The following is a 22,504-nucleotide window of genomic DNA, read 5'->3' on the forward strand; positions in this document are numbered from 1 at the left end:
CCAGCATTAGGAAGGTTGAGAACCACGGCCCTAAAGTGTCTCACTAGGGAAATTCTGATACTGTGAAAGTACTGAAAAGCTAAGGAGTTCAGCACCTCATGGGTTGCAGGTCACTCTTTCTGCCTTACTGTGAATCCTGAAAACCTGAAGGCAGCTTTCCTGATTTTCTGTAAGGAAAAACGTTTTTCAACCCCATATATATCTTTTCTTGTGATTAATTACATCTTAATTTTTCAAATAAATAGTTGAGCTTCTTTACTAAGGGGGTGTATGATAACAAGGAAAATTTGGTTAAGGTTTTTGTTAGAAGGTAATTTCTAGGAACTTCACCAATGCTATAGGCATCAAGTAATAAAATTATTATTATTATTATTATTATTATTATTATTATTATTATTATTATTATTATTATTATTATTATTATTATTGAGGCAAGGTTTCTCTGTGTAGCTTTGGCTGTCCTGGAACTCACTCTGTAGACCAGGCAGACCTCAGATTTAGAGATCTGCGTTCTTCAATCTCCCAAGTGCTGGGATTAAAGGCTCACACCACCACTGCCTGGATAAGTATAAGTAATTTAAACAGTGTATGGATTGATGTTATTCTTGAAAGAGATAAGTGATATCTGTATTCTTCAGCAAACAAAACTTCTCTTTTTATTGGACGATTTTTAAAAAAACAACTTTAATACATGAGCTAGAAACATGCATTCTATATACATGGATGTCTGTTGCTGAAGGCATCACTTGTTTAACCCAGGACTGGCAAGATGGGGTGTTTACCTTACCTAGGATGCCCAAGTGCTCATCTTCAGCTTTTCTCTGCACCTGTTCTCTGAATGTGCTGTCAGTAAATTGCCGATACACAACTTTCATGTACTTTGAGCCTATATAAAACTCTTTCTTATCCAAAAACACATTTGAAATACTAGAAAAGAAAAATCAATGCAGGTTACTGCTTGTTTTAATTTTTGATTAAAATTTCTTGTTAATAGTTATACTCATTTATAGTTATTTTCCATCCCAAGCAAGAAAAAAATAGACTTTAGAAATAGCGAGGTATCATACAGAGACCTGTCTAGTGAGCTGCTTCAGTCATCGCCCTGACTTTTTGCCTAGCTAAGCTGACCTCTTGATCCATGCTGTCTGGAGAAGCCATAGTTCCTAAGTCCCTTAAAAGAGACACTGATCAAATCATCACATCTCATTCTCCACTCTAACATGTTATGAACTTTAGATTCAATCAATTAGGAATTAATACAGTATTTCTAGTCATTTTCTAGTCGTTTTCTTTTTCTATAGTTTTAGGAATTAATACAGCATTTCTAGTCATATTGCTAGTCATTTTCTTTTTCTATAGTTTTAGTTAACTAATGATTTCTTTAAATCACTCTATCCAAATCACAAAAATAGCGTTTAGTCCTCTCTATCTCAGACCACACTCATCACTGAGGCTAAACTATCCAGGTATTTACTGATAGACACATCATTAATTTTCCTGAACATACTGGGCCTATCTGTACCACAGCTAACCCTAGTTCCTAGATCATGGTCACATGAGACCACACGATGAAATTGCATGATACAGCAGAGTTGCCTGAGAAAATTAGAAAACATAAAGACACCTAGAAGTATCAGGTGATGTCACATGATGCTGAAACGTGTTTTTGATGTTTCTGAGGGCAATTTTTATTTGGATTTATCCTTACTGATTTTTTTTTAACTTTTCACAGTGTTTGTGTCCTAAGGGCCTTAAATATATTTTCCTTTAAGTTCTTAGAAGAAAGAACTGCTAAACATTTAAAAATCATACAGCAGAACTAGGAATATGGAATGACTGATTATTATACTAGAAGTAAAGTCAGGAAGGGAAAATAAGCAACACTGACTGTTACTGCTCTCCCTTCGGTTGAGTCTGAAGATGAGTGACAGTCCATCAGAAAAGATCAAAGGAAGGTATCCTGTGAGGATGCCAAGAGGAGTAGAAATGAATGAACACAGATTCCCAGGAAGTGGTCATTGCTATTGCTTAATGCATTTGCTGCTTTTTCTAAGGGTTAGTGTAACTCTTTAAAGAAATGGAAAACTAAAATTACAGTTGAGCATTTGGGAATCTGAGACTGGACATTTACTTTTGCTCTTGCAAATGATGCAGCTCCTTTTCCCAGTCCCTGCTTGGTGAATAGTCCCATTCCACCTCCACTGCTGCAACATAGTAGGTCCTTTCTCCCAAATAGACAATGGGATCCTCAGAACGCTGCTTGCACTGCTTCACATTATATTTTTGCTTCATACCGCCTGTATAGTGATCTGTTGTAAGACACTCTACATCAAAAGTCCCTGTAGTGGCAAAATAAAAAACTTGTCAATATTTTTTTGTTGATGGTGGTAGTTTATTTTATGGTTATTATTTTTGTCTTTTCAAGACAGGGGTTTTTGTGACTTTGAAGCCTGTCCTGGAATTAGCTCTTGTAGATCTTTCTGGCCTCAAACTCACAGAGATCCACCTGCTTCTGCCTCTTGAGTGCTGGGATTAAAGGTGCACATCACCACCGCCCAGCTGTCTTTTTTTTTTTTTTTTTTTTGATCAGTGCTTTTATCTCCCAAACTTCTGGAGCACAGCTCTAATCCTCACCCCACCCACGGTTCCTTCTTCTCCAGTGACAGAGTCTCTCACTATTCTAAAATCCAATGTGAGATGTTTCTGTCTCTGGGCATCTGCTACTCCACCTGCCTGGAACCTCATAGTTGTGCTCAAAACTTACATCTCAAGAGAGAATATATCTCATTATTCACCATCATCTTTCTCTCTTGCTTTTTTCATGAGCATACAGTTAACTGATCTTAAATTTCACACAGTGAATCAGGAGAGGCCACAAACAAGTTGGCATATTTTCATGATATGAATAAATTGCTTTTCCTTAACAAGGTCCACAGATGTGTCTAAATGTTCACGGCAACAGTAATTGTATTGAATACCCAATTGCAAGTAGTCAGTATGCAAATTCCACATCAAAGTTGTAGAGACATGATGACAGCTTACATGCAGAAGTCATTTCTTCTAGCCTTTATCACAGTTAAAAGGACTGAGAAGGAACCTTGTCAGAGACTCTGCTGTTTGAAACAAGGAAAACACACATACACACAAATATAAACACACGTTCTTACACACATTCTCCTCCTGCTCCACCTGATGTGTGCTTCAAAAATAGTGACCTGGTTAATCTCCTAAGAAAAGGTCTCTTTGGGAGGCATTGAAAGAATTCATTGTTCTGTATGTTTTTCAATAGTATTTTCAAGGAAAACCAATAAATCTACTGTCATGGCTAGTTTTATGTTAGTTTGACACAAGTTAGAGTTATCTGATAGGAAGACACCTAATTGAAAAAATGCCTCCATAAGATACTTTGTATTTTATGTAAGTTATTAATTTGTGATTGATGTGGAAGGTTCCAGCCCACTGTAGGTGGTGCCATCCATGGGCTGGTGCTATTAGGTTCTATTAGAAAGCAGACTTAGCAAGCCAGTAACCAACAGTCCTCCACATCATCTACATCAGCTCCTGCACTATTTGAGTTCCTGTTCCATTTTTCTTCAGTGATGAAAAGTAATAAAGAAGTGTAAGCCAAATAAACCCTTCCTTCCCAAGTTGCTTTGTTCATGGTGGTTCATCACAGAAATCATAACCCAAAGACATTAGCCAATAAGAAAAATGTACCTTCTGTATCAGGTCTCATAAGAAGGGTCAGACTTGTATGAGGGAAGAGGTTTGCAGTGTCTCTTCTTTCTCCTTTGGACAGATAAGTGTTTCCTGAAAAGTATATCCCATGTATATCAGCTTCATTTCCAGCACTGAACAAATACCACACAACAGAATCTCCTAAACACATGCTGAGGCCAGGCTGATTGCCATACATGAATCCATTCATAGCTGAAAAAGTTGGAGGAGAAAAAGTGTTGAAGATAACATATCCTATTAAATGAAAATGAATTCCTAATGTTACTTCCTAGTGTAAGGACACAGTCAAGCCTGCCCATTGTTTATGTGTCAGAAATGCCTTTGCTGTAGCAGTCCCTGACTGCCGGAGCAGGTCTCAGTGCACAGAGCATGAAGTGCTGTGTCCTACAACACTAGAGATTTCAGTGTTTTCAGTTGGAATGAGATTCCATGCAATTTTTCTCACTTCTTTCAAAGGTTGTGTTTGTGAGCAACTACATCTGTAAGCAATAACAGCTTTCCCTGGGTGTCAGGACACTGGAATGTATTTGTTGTTTTACATGAAAAATTTCCTGATTCATCTTGGAAAACAGGGACAGTCTTGTATAGGAAAACTTTTCTCACTACTGTTTCCAAAAGAAAATAATCTTGTCATGTCCAAAATGCAAAATGTAGAATTTAAAGTAATATTTTAAGAATTTTGGGTAGTGTGAGTAGAATCATTCTAGCTTAAGACAAAAACAAAAAAGCAACATCCAAATAACAAAAACTATGAATTGGTACTGAAACTTTACAATTTTTATTTCTGACAGCTACAGAAAATGTTTACTGTTCTTTCCAAATGGTGTGAGTCTTTGGAACAATTAGCCCACCATCTCTGAAAACTAATCATATAGAAATTAGCTAAAACATAAAAGAAAATTTGATGCTCAAATAAAAGTGATGCAGGTTTCCTTGGGTGTTAGGAGTTTTAAAAGTTGTCAGTTGATTCTGATGAGCAATCAAGTGTGAAAATCATGATGTCAGAGTTTCATTGAATCACAATGAAAGAGTTTATATTTTTGGATAACTGAAAATAATAAAAGGAGCCTTTCATTACTGGGCTACAAATGAGAATAGCATTTAACCCATTATTCTCAAATTGAGCATGCCATTAGAATCAATTAAAGTATTTGCTAAATACAGATTCCCAGAACTTACTGCAGTGTTTATAATTCAGTAACTCAAAGTGGGTCCATGAATTTGTAGTTCTAACAAGCTCTGGGGCAAAGCTGAGACTGTCGACATAGGGATCCCTAAAACACATTGCAGGGCCAGCCAGATGGCTCAGCTGATAAAGGAATTTGCTGTGCGGCCCAACAAAACCCAAATTCTGGGTAGAGAAAACTGATTTGTGCATGTTCTCCTATGACCTCCACAGACAATATGGCTTGTTTTATTCTCCTTCCCTCAGTCCTTCCCTTCGCCTCGCCTCTCTAAATAAATAAGTGGGTTTTTTTTCTTAAGAAAGGGTACATTCATCTCATTAACATGTCTGCTACATCTGGTTATTCTGAGGGTTTTTGTTTGTTTGTTTCAAAATTTAAGACATTGCTTTCAGAGCACCGTTAAGTTGTTTATTGAATAGTAATTTTAAAAAAATCTCACTTTGGATTTAATTGGTACTATTACCTATGTGCTGCTGAAGTAACCTGACAGGTGGAAGAGATGTAGTACTTACAATGCATCTTATTAGACTCCTGGAAGTCTTCATCTTCCTTATCCACATGATCAGGTGCAGTTGTGAACATTCTGATATTATCATCCAAGAGTAAACTCTCATTCTCATCGAACACTGTGGGAAACAAGTAGAACTCCTTGTCTACATCTTTCTGCAAATCAAAATAACAATCAGGTGAAGATAAAGTGAGTAAAGCAAAAGATTTCTACATACATAATTATCTGGTACAAACCACTTTAAGGAATTTCAGCAGAAGTTTCTGTTCCCCTTTAATATTTAGTTCATGACAGATTTCACTTGATCACCAAAGTTTTCACTGGTGTCTATTGAGGACTCATGCTTTAGTAGGGTAACATGAGCATCTTACATTTAGAATTTCAAATTTCCATCTTCCTTCATGCCCACATTGTTTATACAAATTGAAACCATTAAAAAAATAATTTACTCAAATAGAGGTGTGATTTAGATTTGAAATGTCCCCAAAGCTATGTGGTAACTGGTTAATTCCAAGCTGATGGCATTATTGGATTGTAATGGAGAATTTAATTTGGGCCCAGTTGAAAGGACAATGTCACTCAGATTGTATCATTGAATTTTGTAGCACATCTCTCCCTCTCTTTTCCTCCCTCTCCCACTTCCTTTCTCCTTTCCCCATTTTCTTCCCATGTCTCATACACACCTATTCATGAGGATGAACGAGTTTCTTCGACCATATGCATGTCTGTTTCTCTATAGCTCAAAATGGAATGGAACTAGCTAACTGTGACTGACCCCTCTAAAACAAAGAGACCCCTCATAAGTTATTTGTCTTGGGTATTTTGTTGTTCTGATAAAATCTAATATAAGAATATCTGTGTGATGGAATCAGGAAAAAAGACTTCTGCATTCTCAAAACCAGTAAGGATACCTATAACCCACACAGATCATCTTCAATGAGGAAATGGCATGACAATGAGCTGGAAGAAGGATTCACACAACATTCAGGCAAATTAAAACAAAATGAACAACGAAGTAGAAAAACTATCTAGTTTGGTGGATGGTCCAGTCATTCTGAAGACAATCAGTCCATGGAATCAAAGCAAATGAACTCGCAGGAAAGAGAATACCGAAGTCCTGTTTGTCTTTTTTCTCATGATTTATTCAAGTGAACAATATGATTATTAACATGCAATAGGCCAGCTAAGGTGTCAACTTGAAGGTTAGGGTGAATTTCTGGGTGGTTTACATTTATGTTACTACATAATGTTACATGAGCTACATTTTTGTTACTCGAGCTTCTGAAGTAACTCCAGTAAAGGTAAAGCTACTGGTTCACCAAGCTAGACATGGGTAGGATCACTTATTTGGTCCATCAGTGGTCTATCTGAAAACAGCAAATATTTTTCTCATCTCTGTGTAAAAGTCTACAATAACCCAGACTAGTCTCACATATGATTCTTGTTTGTTTGTTTTATTGAGATAGGCTTTCTATATCATCCTGGTTGTCCTGAAAGTCATTCCTGTGGATCAGGCTAGCCTGACACTTGCATAGATTCACCTGTCTCTGCCTCAAAAGTGCTGGCATTAAAGGCATGTGTCATGATACCTGGCTAAATGTGGTCCTTTTCTCTCTCAAAAACTGGGACTACAGTCATGTGTCTCCATGCCCAATTTAGGAGACCCTATCTTTTTTATTTTGTTTGTTTGAAACAGGGTCTCCTGTAGCCTGAACTGCCTCACACTCTAAGTAGCTGAGAATAGTCTAGACCTCTTTATTTTTATGCCACTACTTCCCAAAGACTGGAACTACAGCTGTGTTGGATCACCTGACAGGATCCCTTATCTTCAGAGGTACAACATAAAATATTTTGCAGATTGAAAAAACAATTATGGGATTATAATGATGTATCAAGCGGTTATTTTCTTATTGCTAATTTTATCACAAAAACCTATGCATTCAATCTGCAATGTCCCTGACCAGCAAGGGGATTTGAGCCTGTACCAGAAGTTCCATCAGAGGGGTGAGAGTGTTCCTGACCTGCGGCAGAAGCCCAGGAATCGGAGCACAGACATTCATCAACCCCCTAAACCTCCGGGTCAGTCTGCAGGGGCTTCTCTCCCCTGCTACTGCTACTCTATTTCTAACCCATACCAGCTTGTGCCCAGGCTCCCCCCTTCTTCCTTCCTTCTTCAGGGCCATAAGATCCCCCAGCTCAGCCTGTTGGGAAGCCAGGACTGGGTGGTGAGTGCAACCGGCCGGGAGTTCCTTTGTTTCAATAGCCTGCCTACAGCAAGGTAGGCCTTTTGTCTGAGAGGTCCCTGGCCAACAAGGGGACCTGATCCTGTACCAGAAGATTCACCAGAGAGCATTTGAAGGAAGAGATGGGCAGGCGCCAATGCAAGAATTCCTCCAACAATCTGAAAAGCAACATGAAAACACCTGGACCCAACGAGCCTACAACAGGAAGACTTGAAAACCCTAATCCAGAAGAAGTAGAAAAAAATTGATATTATGAAAGTGATAGAGTCCCTTAAACAGGAGATGAAAAACTCCCTTAAAGAAATGTATGAGAAGAATAACAAAAAGTTTGAAGAAATGAGTAAATCCCTAAAAGATACCTTAGGAAACCAAGAAAAAACAATCAAGCAGATAATGGAAACAGTTCAAGACTTGAAAACTGAAATGGAGGAAAGGAAGAAAACACAAACCGAGGGCCGACTGGATGTGAAAAATATATGTAAATGATCAGAGACAACAGAGACAAGCATAAACAACAGAATACAAGAGATAGAAGAAAGAATCTCAGATGCTTTCTTTCAGAATCTCAGACACCATAGAGAAAATAAATGCACTGATCAAGGAAAACACCAAATCCAACAAATTCTCATCACAAAACATTCAGGAAATCTGGAACACAATAAAAAGACCAAACCTAAGAATAATAGGGGTAGAACAGGGAGAAGAATTACAGCTCAAAGATGCAGAAAATATATTCAACAAAATGATAGAAGAAAATTTTCCCAACCTAAAGAAAGATATTCCTATGAAGGTCCAAGAAGCATACAGAACACCAAATAGACTGGATCAAAAAAAATCCCCTCACCATATAATAATCAAAACATACAGAATAAAGAAAGAATATTAAGAGCTGCAAAGGAAAAAGGTCAAGTAACTTATAAAGGTAAACCTATCAGACTTACACCGGACTTCTCTATGGAAACCATGAAAGCCAGAAGGTCCTGGATAGAGGTACTGCAGAAACTAAGAGACTATGGAATCCCAGACTACTATACCCAGCCAAGCTATCATTCACTATCAATGGAGAAAACAAAATATTCCAGGATAAAAACAAATTTAAACAATACATAGCCACAAATCCAGCCTTACAGAGAGAAATAGAATCACAACCCAAGGAATCCAACATTGCCAACACTGCCTACAATAACTCAGACATCTAGTGACTTTTCACCAGCACAACTCAAAGAAGGGAATCACACAAACTGTACTAACAAAAAAAAATAACTGGAGTTAACAACCACTAGTAGTTAATATCACTTAATATCAATGGACTCATTTCACATATAAAAAGGCACAGGCGAAGAAATTGGATACGAACACAGGATCTGCTGTTTACAAGAAACACACCTCACCTAAAAAGACAGACATCTATTCAGAGTAAAGGGTTGGGAAATGGTTTTTCAAGCCAGTGGACCTAAGAAACAAGTGGGTGTGGCATAATAATTTCTAACAAAATTGACTTTAAACTAAAATCAATCAGAAGAGATGGAGATGGACATTTTATACTCATAACAGGAACAATTCATCAGGAGGAAGTCTCAATCCTGAATATCTATACTCCTAATATAAAAGCACCCACGTATGTAAAAGAAACATTATTAGAACTCAAGGCACACATTAAACCACACACACTAATAGTAGGAGATTTAAACATTCCTCTCTCACCAATGGACAGGTCAATCAGAGAGAAACCTAACAGAGAAATAAGAGAATTAATTGAAGTAATGAACCAAATGGACTTAACAGACATCTATAGAACATTCCACCCAAAGAAAAAATATACCTTCTTCTCAGCATCTCATGGAACCTTCTCAAAAATTGACCACACACTCGGTAACAAAACAAACTTCCACAGATACAAAAAAAATATTAATAACCTCCTGTGTCTTATCAGATCACCATGGAATAAAGTTATAATTTTAGAATAATCCTATCCCCAGAAAGCCTAAAAACTCACGGAAGTTGAACAGTCAACTACTAAACCACCCCTGGGTCAGGGAAGAAATAAAAAAAGAAACTAAAGTCTTTCTTGAATTCAATGAAAATAAAAAAACAGCATACCCAAACCTATGGGACACTATGAAAGCAGTGCTAAGAAGAAAGTTCATAGGTCTAAGTGCACACATTAAAAAAAATGGAAAAGCTCACATTAGTGACTTAACAACACAGCTGAAAGCTCTAGAAAAAAAAGAAGCAGATTTACCCAGGAGGAGTAGAAGACTGGAAATAATCAAACTGAGGTCTGAAATCAACAAAATAGAAACACAGAAAACAATCCAGAGAATCAATGAAACAAAGAGCTGGTTCTTTGAGAAAATCAACAAGATTGACAAACCTTTGTCCAAACTAATCAAAAGGCAGAGAGAGATCAGAAATGAAAAGGGGGACATAACAACAGACACGGAGGAAATTCAGAGAAACATTAACTTATATTCCACAAAAAAACTTATATGCCACAAAAGCTTATATGCCACAAACTGGAAAATGTAAAATAAATGGACTGATTTTAGATAATTACCATTTACCAAAATTAAATCAAGACCAGGTGAACAATCTAAATAGACCTATAAGTCATGAGGAAATAGAAGCTGTCATAAAAAACCTCCAAACCAAAAAAAAATCCCAGGACCTTATGGTTTTAATGCAGAATTTTATCAGAACTTCCAAGAAGAGCTGATACCTATATTCCTTAATGTGTTTCACTTAATAGAATCAGAAGAGTCATTGCCAAATTCTTTTTATGAAGCTACAGTCACCCTGATTCCAAAATCACACAAAGACCAATCTCACTTATAAACATCGATTCAAGAATTCTCAATAAAATACTGGCAAACATAATCCAAGAACACATTAAAAAATTATTCATTATGATCAAGTAGGCTTCATTCATGAGATGAAGGGCTGGTTCAACATACAAAAATCTATCAATGTAATCCATCATAAAAATAAACTGAAAAAATATATAATCATTTCATTAGATGCAGAAAAAGCATTTGACAAAATTCAACACCCCTTTATGATAAAGGTGTTGGAGAGATTGGGGATACAAGGATCATACCTAAATATAATAAAACCAATATATAGCAAGCCAACATCTAATATCAAATTAAATGGAGAGAAACTCAAAGCCACTCCACTAAAATCAGTAACAAGACAAGGCTGTCCACTTTCACCAAATCTCTTCAACATAGTTCTTGAAGTTCTAGCATTTGCAATAAGACAACATAAGGAGATCAACGGGTTTCGAATCGGAAAGGAAGAAGTCAAACTTTCATTATTTTCAGATGATATGATAGTGTACATTAGTGACCCCCCAAACCTCTACCAATGAACTCCTACAGCTGACAAATAACCTCACTGATATGGCAGGTTACAAGATTAACTCAAAAAAAAATCAGTAGCCCTCCTATACACAAAGGATAGAGAAGCAGAGAGGGAAATCAGTGAAACTAAACCTTTTACGATAGCCACAAATAGCATAAATATCTTGGGGTAACTCTAACCAAGGAAGTGAAATATCTATTTAACAAGAACTTTAAGACATTGAAGAAAGAAATTGAAGAGGACACCAGAAAATGGAAAGACCTCCCTCGCTCTTGGATGGGTAGGATCTACATGGTAAAAATGGCAATTCTACCAAAGGTAGTCTATAAATTCAACACAATTCCCATTAAAATCCCAACAAAATTCTTCACAGGCCTTGAGAGAACAATAATCAACTTCATATGGAAAAACAAAAAACCCAGGATCACCAAAACAATTTTATACAATAAAGGAACTTTAGGAGGCATTACCATCCCTGACTTCAAACTCTATTACAGAGCTACAGTAATGAAAACAGCCTAGTACTGGCATAAAAACAGAGAAGTAGACCAATGGAATCGAATAGAAGACCCAGATATTAACCCACAAACCTATGAACACCTGATTTTTGACAAAGGAGCTAAAACTATACAATCGAAGAAAGAAATCTACAACAAATGGTGTTCGCAGAACTGGATGTCAACCTGTAGAAGAATGAAAATAGATCCATATCTATCACCATGCACAAAACTCAAGTTCAAATGGATTAAAGACCTTAACATTATTCTGACCACTTTGAACCTGATAGAAGAGAAAGTGGGAAGTAGACTACAACACATGGGCACAGGAGACCACTTCCTATGTATAACCCCAGCAGCACAGACAATAAGGGCAACATTGAATAAATGGGACCTTCTAAAACTGAGAAGCTTCTGTAAAGCAAAGAACACTGTCATTAAGACAAAAAGCCAACCTACTGACTGGGAGAAGATCTTTACCAACCCTGCAATAGACAAAGGTCTGATCTCCAAAATATATAAAGAACTCAATAAACTAGACTTTAAAATGCTAATTAACCCAATTAAAAAATGAGGTACTGAACTGAACAGAGAATTCTCAAGAGAAGAAGTTCAGATGGCCAAAAGACACTTAAGGTCATGCTCAACCTCTTTAGTGATCAGGGAAATGCAAATCAAAACAGCTTTGAGATATCATCTTAAACCTGTCAGAATGGCTAAAATCAAAAACACCAATGATAGCCTATGCTGGAGAGGATGTGGAGTAAGGGGAACACTCATCCATTGTTGGTGGGAATGCAAACTTGTGCAACCACTTTGAAAATCAGTGTGGCAGTTTCTCGGGAAATTTGGGATCAACCTACCCCAGGTCCAGCAATACCACTCTTGGTAATATACCCAAGAGATGCCCAATCATACTACAAAAGCATTTGTCCAACTATGTTCATAGCAGCATTATTTGTAATAGCCATAGCCTGGAAACAACCTAGATACCTCTCAGTGGAAGAATGGATAAAGAAAGTGTGGAATATATATGCATTAGAGTACTACTCAGTGGTAAAAAACAATGACATCTTGAATTTTGCATGCAAATGGATGGAAATAGAAAACACTATCCTGTGTGAGGTAACCCAGACCCAAAAAAATGAATATGGTATATACTCACTCATTAGTGGATTCTAGACATTAATAAAGGACATTGAGCCTATAATTCTTGATCTTAGAGAAGCTAAATAGGAAGGTGAATCCAAAGAAAAACATGTAGTTATTCCCCTGGATATTGGAAGTAAACAAGATTGCTAGTCAAAAATCTAGAACCTTGGGGGTGGGAATGGGGTGGAGATAAGGGGAGATTAGTAGAGAGAAGTGAGAAGAGGAGGATGGGGACAGCTTGGGGGAATGGGATTGTTGGGATGGATGAAAATTGGATATGAGAGCAGGGAAGTATAGATCTTAATTAAGGGAGTTGTTTTAGGATTGGCAAGAGACAGGACTCTAGAGGGGTTCCCAGGTGTCCAAGGAGATGTCCCCAGCTTGTTCTTTGGGCAGCTCAGGAGAGGGCACCTGAACTGGCCCTATCCTATAGCCATACTGATCAACATCTCGCATATCACCATAGAACCCTCATCTGGCGATGGATGGAGATAGGGACAGAGACCCACATTGGAGCACTGGACTGAGCTCCCAAAGTCCTTATGAGAAGCAGAAGGAGAGAGAACATGAGCAAGGAAGTCAGGACCATGAGTAGTGTGCCTACCCACTGTGATGGTGGGGCTGATCTAATGGGAACTCACCAAGGCCAGCTGGACAGGGACTGATGGACCATGTGATCAAACCAGACTCTCTGAACATGGCTGACAAGGAGGGCTGACTGAGAAGCCAAGGACAATGGCACTGAGTTTTGATTCTACTGCATGTACTGGCTTTGAGAGAACCTAGTCTGTTTGGTTGTTCACCTTCCTAGAACTGGATGGGGAGGGAGGACCTTGGACTTTCCACAGGGTAGGGAACCCTGACTGCTCTTTGGACTGGAGAGGGAGGGGGAGGGGAAGTAGAGGGAGGGGGAGAGAAAATAGAGGGAGGGAGAGGGAAATGGGAGGAGGGGAGAAGGTGAAAAATTTTAATAATAACAATAATACCTGAAAAAAAACTATGCCTTCCATTTATAATGCAATTTCTGATAACCTTGAGGTATTTCTAACAGAAAAATATACATAATACAACTTTAATGCATGATCTTACTGTGAAACCTAGAATAGTTTCACACTTTTGATCCTCCTGCCTCATCTTAACCTAGTATTGAGATTACAAGTGTAAAACACTGTAATCAACCATAATAAAGAGCTTATAAATCTGAGGAAAATTTAAAATAATACATATGTAAAATCTTCAATGCCCTAAAGACCAGAATTCTGCTTTTAGTGATAATTTAGAGCAGATTGGGAGTCATTTTCACTCTCCCCAGCCTGAGCTTACCTGTCTCCCATTTGCAAGTAGGCTGCCTTTCTTGCATATTTTCATTGGTCCAATAAGCCCAGTGAATAAATCTTTGGTGGGGTCTACACCGGAATAATACATTCTAGATAAACACACAGGATCTGCATAAGTGGGTCCCATTTCTTTGGGGACAGTCCATTCATACATAAAAGTTTCTTTGGGTGCCACATGAGAAGATGCTTGAGGATGAGGCATACCTACAAGAAAGGTCAGATCAGTGAGGTTACATTTGTGTTTTCTAATGTGACTTTTGAGCCACGGAGTAGGCTAAATTTAGTAATCCACTTCTAAGTCCCTTGATCCCAATATGAATATCATCCCCCTTGTGTTGTCCTGTCACAACTGACAAACTGGGATGATAAACTCAGGAAGGCCCCAACCCTGCCCCAAACCTCTTTCAAAGGATTAACGCCCCTTTCTGTGCACAAAGAGGGAATATGTTCATTTTTCTCCAAGAAGAACTAATATTGATGGCAAGTATCATCACCTCTGTCCTATGAGCTAGAACACTGCCTGACAGTAGGAGGTAATCAGTTCATTTTCTGCTGACCAAACTGACCAGAAAGTGATTTGAGAATTAAGAGAAACTTATTCTGTGATCCCTTGCAAATTACCTAAATTTTCACTTGAAACTGAATCCAGAAAGCCTCAATAAGCTGCTTATAGTCACATTGCAATTGATGGCAAAATCATGAAACTTCATTAGAAAATCTCAATAACAAAGTATTAGAGTATATCTACATTATTGAATATTTTATATCATTAAAATCATACTATTAAATCCTTATAATGTTAAGAGTACAAACATCACAAAATTATAATTCCAGTATATTTTATATTGTGAACTCAATCATATTTAAAGTATGTTACATATATACAGATGAAAGCAGGAGGATTACAAATACATGTGTGTATATATGTGTGTGATTATCTATGAAATTATAGATTACTAATATTTTTGGTTACAGCTTTCTGTACTTTTTAAATATCAAAAAACGAGTCTCTAAGTTTAACACTGAAAGAACTTTAAAAAAGATCCATCCAGTAGTATCTCAGAAATGTATAATTGATACAGCCCAACTAAATTCTTATTGGATTGTCAGTAGTTATCCAATTACGAGAGAATATTCTGTAAACTAATTGGAAAGGATAAGAAAAAGGTTTATTTACTGTTTGCATAATTCTGGAAAGTAATGGGCAGTATTTGTCATTCATCATTCTCAGAACTGGATTTCCTACTCACCTCTCTTCAGAGAGTGGGAAGGTGGGGCATAGAATGTCCCCTCATTTTCTACAGTGAATCTCACTCCTGTTGGCTGAATGCTGAGAGGATATTTTCCTTTGTTATGAAATGTGACTTTAATGATGTCTCCTACTTCTGCCCAAATGACAGGACCTAGAGACAAAGAGAACATTTGTTATCTTTATTTGTTGTGTGACATACAAAATATGCAAAACAGTTACTGGCCTTAGCTGTGTCCCCTGACAAGTATTCCAGGATCAAGGTGCATGTGTGTGGCAAGTTGGAAAGTTTGGTGTTTAAAATGTTCATTATTGCTACAATGTGGAAAATTTGAGAACTGCAAGAACTTTTTAAATGCAAGTTGAGGGAAATTAAATTTGTTTCTTATCTTTCTTCAAGTCAGTAAAGCTTGCTATCACAAAAACTAATCCATAATGTCTACATACCTCAAAAAAAGCACCTGGAGCATCTACACATTTTTCACCCTAGTCTGGACTGCATGGCCTTTGTGCCCAGTCAGGGTAAGTTTAGGATGCATTGTCTTGGGTGCACAGGACAATATTGTTTTAGAATGGAAAAGTCTAAAATTACTATTGTTATCAATTATAGAGTAAAGATACAGCTATTTAGTATACAAATGTTTTATGTAATATCCATAATGACATTTATTGAGGTCATCTTATTCTTACTATATCTAATACCTCATCTAATTCTTAATAAAGTTTTATGTAGTAAAAACCACTTCTATTTCTACTTTAAAGAAAAAAAACAAACATAGAAAATGAAGTCACTTTCAAAACCCACCCAGCTTGTAGATAAAGAGGAAGACTGTCTCTTGAGTCTAGACTGTTTTTTATTTATGAGAGATGTCAGAGCTCACTGGGAACAACCTTTAGGACAGGTGCAGCCGGGGTCATCATTAAGACCACATTTGGTTTCTGAGAGAGTACTCTTTTGGTTAAGTCGGTTACTTAAATCATCACATAGTATCCCTCATCTCTTCATGATGCAGTGAAGATTTATGGCTGATAATTTGGTTTTGGCAAAGTAACGAGCTGCTGTATATCAAGTGGTACCTGATTGTCTGTGTGCCTGACTTCTTTCTAGAAATCATGCTGCAGGTTCTGAATCTTTTCTTGCTGAGATTGGGAACATCAAGAAGAAAGTATTTTAGCCCTCAGTACTCTACTTGGATTTACCCAGAATTCCAAGATGTTCCTCATCAGGGCCTCTCTGTTTCTGGCTTGTGAAGGAGCCGTCTGTGTACTCACGATAAACCATTTTTTTATAAGAGCCACCAATTCTTGTAGCACTTTCTTCAAAAAATACCCTCGAGTGACTGCCAAAAGAAAAAAAAAAGGGTCGCTTATGCTGTGAGGGTAGAATAAGGTGGCTCTTTACATAGGGTCTTTTTTTATTGATTTTTATTGACCTCTACATTTTTCTCTGCTCCCATCCCTGCCTCCCCCTCCCCTTCAACCTTCTCGCAAGGTCTCCATGCTCCCATTTTACTCAGGCTATCTTGTCTTTCTTTACTTCCCATGTAGATTAGATCTATGTATGTATGTCTCTCTCTTAAGATTCTCATTGTTGCCTAAATTCTCTGGAATTGTGATTTGTGAGCTAGTTTTCTTTGCTTTATATTTAAAAACCACTTATGAGTGAGTACATGTGATAATTGTCTTTCTGTGTCTGGGTTACCTCCCTCAAAATAATGTTTTGTAGCTCCATCCATTTGCCTGAAAAATTCAAGATGTCATTTATTTTTCTGCTGTGTAGTACTCCATTGTGTAAATGTACTACATTTTCCTTATCCATTCTTTGGTCTAGAGGCATTTAGGTTGTTTCCAGGTTATGGCTATGACAAGCAAAGCTGCTATGAACATAGTTGAGCACAGTTCCTTGTGGCATGACTGAGCATCCTTTGGGTATATACCCAAAAGTCGTATTACTGGGTCTTGAGAAAGGTTGTTTCCTAATTTTTTAAGAAATCGCCACACTGACATTCAAAGGGGTTGTACCAGCTTGCATTCCCACCAACAAGGCAGAAGTGTTCTCTTTTCCCCACAACCTCTCCAGCATAAGTTGTCATCAGTGTTTTTGATCGTGGCCATTCTTACAGGTGTAAGATGTAATCTCAGAGTTACTTTGATTTGTATTTCTCCAATGACTAAGGATGTTGATCATTTCCTTAAGTATCTCTCAGTCATTTTAGATTCCTCTGTTGAGAGCTCTCAGTTTATGTCTGTACTCCATTTTTTATTGGATTATTTGTTCTTTTGATGACCAATTTCTTGAGTTCTTTGTATATTTTGGAGATCAGACCTCTGTCTGATGTGGGGTTAGTGAAGATCTTTTCCCATTCTGTAGGCTGTCATTTTGACTTGTTGAGCATGTTGACCTTTGTTTTACAGAAGGTTTTCATTTTCATGAGGTCCCATTTATTAATTGCTTCTCTCAGTGTCTGTTCTGCTGGGGTTATATCTAGGAAGTGGTCTCCTGTGCCAATACGTTTAAGTTTTACATAGCATTTTAAGGGAATAAAAAGTCCGTCTAGTGCTTAGTGCTGTATTACACAATTCACATGAATTTTGCTGCAGAGGCACACAGTCAGAACTAGGCCACTCTTGAGGTTTGTTAAATGAGTAGAAAACCAAAAAGTTGCATTTTAAAGAGAAGTGAAATTTCAATATGGCTGTGCCACTCCTGTTCTGCAGTCAAATCTTTCCATGCTGTTGCGTAGCAGCTGCCCTTTGCTGGGTACTAGCAACAGCTGAGTCCTTGTTTTCACTTGCTAGGAGTCACATGATAACGCAGTGTGCTTCCTAGCTTTCTCCAATTTACCAACACAGAAATTCCATTTCAGAAAATGATATGATTTTCACAAAGCCACCCATTTGTCTCTTCTTTTGAACAAATAGGTGAGCACCAGGTTTTAGACAGGACCCCCCTGTCCTATGTTAGTGAGACAGTGAAAGACAAGCAGAATTTCACATCCACATGGAACACACCTGGGTCTCTCAGAGCAGACCAAGCTCTGATTATACAAACTGTTTGCATATAGTTCGCGAAGTAGAGTGCTGTGGAACATTTCTCCTGAGAAAAGCAGTTTAGGTCCCACTGCAAAGCTATTAGAAATGATGTTCTAAAGGTGTTGTGTGGACGGTCGGGAGAAAGAATAGGAAGATTCCAAGCAAGCAACAGCCCAAGGGAGATACAAAGGAGCAAGACAAAATACACCGTGAGAGTGTCATGTTCCACAGCATGGCTCCTCGAGCCTTCCTACTCTAAGCTACCTTTAGTCTGAGAAATTTTTACAAGACCCTGGGTACAAAGATATCTAAAATAGGTTTGCAAATTGAATATTGTAGATAAAAAACCATAAATTTATTTTGAGACAATTTTGAAATATATATAATTTTGTCATTTATTTAAAATGAAAGCAAATTTGTATACTTATGAGATGCATAAATGCTTGTTTTTCCTTAAAAAAAGAATGCAGTTCTGGTTGAATATCTAATACTGTAGAACATCTTCAACATTTTGGGTGCAGATTAATATTTTGGTTTTATAATTATTAGTATGAAAATATATAGTACAAAATGGTACAAGTATGTTGAAGGTCATTTCAGAAATTGTTGGTCATTCTGTTTTAATCTCAAGCAAAAATTCATTTGACAATTTTGTGTGTGTATATGTAAAAATCAAATCACCAACTCAAATAGCAACATTTTTGTTTAGTTTAGTTTTGTTTTCCAAGAGAGGGTTTCTCTGGAACTCGCTTTGTAAAGCAGTATGGTTTTGAACTCGAACTCACAGAGATCTGCCTGCCTCTGCCTCTCAAGTGCTGCATTTAAAGGCTGTGCCATCACTGCCCAACTCAAATAAAACTTTTCAAAATCAAACATTGCATCAAATACAATCCAAAGAAATGCCAGTTTGTACTTGCTTTCTAGTAACAGGAAAATAGTGAGGTTTAGTTTGCTGTAAGTATATCATGCTTGTATAAGAGCAGATATCTTTGTATATACAATTACAACACGGTACTTTATAACATACAGTAAGTAGCCTTGAATCTGATATGAGTTGTTTCAGGCAGCTGAGATGACTCTGTGAGGCACAGTGGCACATGGGGTGCAAAGGGTTTTTGTTGTGCATTCAGGTCCAAGGCTGCAGAGAAATCATGTGGTAGGTCACAGGAAAACACTGCCTTAAACACCTTGCACTCATAGTAGAATAGGTTTTTAATTAATTTTTGATTGTTGTACATTCAAAAAACTTTTAATGTTGACAAGATGTTTGTGATCCTCACATTTATTTGTACAGTTTCTTATGGGACAGCACCCATAGTTGAAGTTCTGGGTCCGGAAATCACAGTGAAAGATGGTGAGGAGTTTCATAGTATTGATGAAAGTAGCTTTCAGAGAACTGTACCTGATGGACAGAGGAAGAAGCATTGGTGAAGGAAAGGGAGTTAGGATAGTTTTCAGGTAGGTATGATGGGGTCAGATGGAGAAGTTGTTCATTGAGTGAAGAGGAAACTGGAGACAGTGAATTCAGTTTGGTCATGCCTCATCTAAGTTGAGGTGTCGTTAAGAAAGTGGAAATGTATTTTTGAGAAGATTACATAGGTTCTGAGAAGAAGGTATATTATTTCCTGTTTGGGTAGAATGTCCTATAGATGTCTACTAAGTCCATTTGATTCATTACGTCTGTTAGTTCTCTTATTTCTCTGTTAAGTTTCTGTCTGATTGATCTGTTCATTGGCGAAAGAGGAATGTTGAAATCTCCTACTATTAGTGTGTGGGGTGTGATGTGTGGTTTGAGTTTTAGTAATGTTTCTTTTACATATGTGTGTGCTTTTATATTAGGGGCATAGATATTCAGGATTGAGACTTCAACTTGATGAAGTTCCTGTTATGGGTATAAAGTGTCTTTCTCCATCTCTTCTGATTGATTTTACTTTAAAATCAATTTTGTTAGATATTAGTATAGCCACACCCACTTGTTTCTTAGGTCCATTTTATTGGAAAACCTTTTCCCAACCCTTTACTCTGAGGTAGTGTCTGTCTTTGAGATTGAGGTGTGTTTCTTGTAAACAGCAGAATGCTGGATCCTGTTTTTGTATCCATTCTCTTAACCTGTGCCTTTTTTTTATAGGTGAATTGAGTACATTGATATTAAGTAATATTAATGACCAGTGGTTGTTAGCTCCAGTTATTTTTTGGTGGTAGTGTTAGTTTGTTTCCCTTCTTTGAGTTTGTTGGTGGAGAGTTATCAGATGTCTTCGTTATTGTGAGTGTTGTTAGCTTTCTTGGGTTCAGGTTTTCCTTCCAGTACTTTCTGTAAGGCTGGGTTTATGAAGACATATTATTTAAATCTGATTTTCTCATGGAATATCTTGTTTTCTCCATCGATGGTGAATGCAAGCTTTGCTGGATATAGTAGTCTGCACTTGCATCCATGGTCTCTTAGTGTCTGCATCACATCTATCCAAGACCTTCTGACTTTCATGGTTTCCATTGAGAAGTCAGGAGTAATTCTGATAGGTTTACTTTTAAATGTTACTTGACCTTTTTCCTTTGCAGCTCTTAATATTCTTTCTTTATTCTGTATGTTTTGTGTTTTGATTATTATATGGCAAGGGGGATTTTTTTTGATCCAGTCTATTTGGTGTTCTGTAAGCTTCTTGTACTTTTATAAGGATATCCTTCTTTAGGTTGGGAAAGTTTTTTTTCTATAATTTTGTTGAATATATTTTCTGGGCCTTTGAACTGGAGTTCTTCTCCTTCTTCTACCCCCATTTTTCTTAGATTTGGTCTTTTCATGGTGTCCCAGATTTCCTGGATGTTTTGTGTTAAGAATTTGTTAGATGTAATGTTTTCTTTGATCAATGAGTCTATTTCCTCTATAGTATATTCAGCGCCTGAGGTTCTTTCATCTATCTCTTGTATTCTGTTGTTTTAACTTGTCTCTGTAGTTTCTGTTAGTTTACCCAGATTTTCCATATCCAGCCTTCTCTTGGTTTGTGTTTTCTTTATTACCTCCTTTTCAGTCTTCAAGTCTTGAACTGTTTCCTTTACCTGTTTGATTGCTTTTTCTTGGTTTTCTTGGTTATCTTTTAGGGATTTATTAATTTCTTCTAACTTTTTGTTTGTCTTCTCTTCCATTTCTTTAAGGGAGTTTTTCACTTTCTGTTTAAAGGTCTCCATCATTTTCATAAGGTTACGTTTAAAATAGTTTTCTTCTACTTCTTCTGGGTTAGAGTGTTCAAGTCTTCCTGCTGCATGTTCACTGGATTCTGGTGTTACCACGTTGCTTTTCAGGATGTTGGAGGAATTCTTGCATTGGTGCCTGCCCATCTCTTCCTTCAAATGAGGCCAACAGAGTCTTGGTGTCTTGGTCCAATCTTTGCTGTGACTGACTGAGTACTTGGGAGTTTTTCTTGGTCCGTCCTCTCTTAGATCCCCTCAGCACTGGAGCAGGTGTGTTGCAGGATTCCAAGGACCTCACAGGTGAAAAGGCAGGCTTAGGGGCAGGATAGACTGGGGGAAAGTCTAGCAGCAGGGACACTCCCAGCTGGCTGGCAAGAAAAGCTAGGGAGTTATGGAGGGGCTCCAAGGTTCTGGCCCACTGATAAGGTCATGGAGAGTGGGGCATCTGGCTATTTGGGCTTGTGGGTATTGACTTACCTCTCAGATCCAAATGACCAAAAGATACTTAGGATATGTTCAACTTCCTTAACTATCAAGAAAATGCAAATAAAAACAAATTTGAGATACCATCTTACACCTGTCAGAATGGCTAAAATCAAAATCACCAATGATAGCTTATGCTGGAGAGGATGTGGAATAAGGGGAACACTCATCCATTGCTGGTGGGAATGCAAACTTGTGCAACCACTTTGGAAATCAGTGTGGCAGTTTCTCAAAAAATTTGGAGTCAACCTACCTCAGGATCTAGCAATACCACTCTTGGGAATATACCCAAGAGATGCCCAATCATACTACAAGATCATTTGTTCAACTATGTTCATAGCAGCATTGTTTGAAATAGTCAGAACCTTGGTACAACCTAGATGCCCCTCAAAAGAAGAATGGATAAAGAAAGTGTGGCACATCTACACATTAGAGTAATACTCAGTGGTTAAAAAAATGACATCGTGAATTTCGCATGCAAAAGGATGGAAGTAGAAACACTATCCTGAGTGAGATAACCCAAACCCCAAA

At 37.6% G+C, this 22,504-nt stretch overlaps 1 protein-coding gene across 2 annotated transcripts in view; it reads right to left on the bottom strand.

Moving 5' to 3' along the window:
• Positions 1-22,504, bottom strand: part of Cp (ceruloplasmin) — a 63,075-nt gene that overhangs the window by 23,073 nt on the left and 17,498 nt on the right. For both annotated transcript variants that reach the window (XM_048452601.3, XM_048452602.3), the window contains exons 7-13: positions 16,475-16,614; positions 15,276-15,428; positions 14,012-14,229; positions 5,438-5,588; positions 3,718-3,930; positions 2,132-2,339; positions 788-927 (exon numbers count right to left, since the gene is read on the bottom strand). In XM_048452601.3, coding sequence (XP_048308558.2) covers positions 788-927; positions 2,132-2,339; positions 3,718-3,930; positions 5,438-5,588; positions 14,012-14,229; positions 15,276-15,428; positions 16,475-16,614 — 1,223 coding nt within the window. The remainder of the gene's footprint in view (positions 1-787; positions 928-2,131; positions 2,340-3,717; positions 3,931-5,437; positions 5,589-14,011; positions 14,230-15,275; positions 15,429-16,474; positions 16,615-22,504) is intronic.

The sequence above is a fragment of the Myodes glareolus genome, chromosome 20 (assembly GCF_982192425.1).
Source record: "Myodes glareolus chromosome 20, mMyoGla1.1, whole genome shotgun sequence".
In the NCBI taxonomy this organism is placed as follows: Eukaryota; Metazoa; Chordata; class Mammalia; order Rodentia; family Cricetidae; genus Myodes; species Myodes glareolus.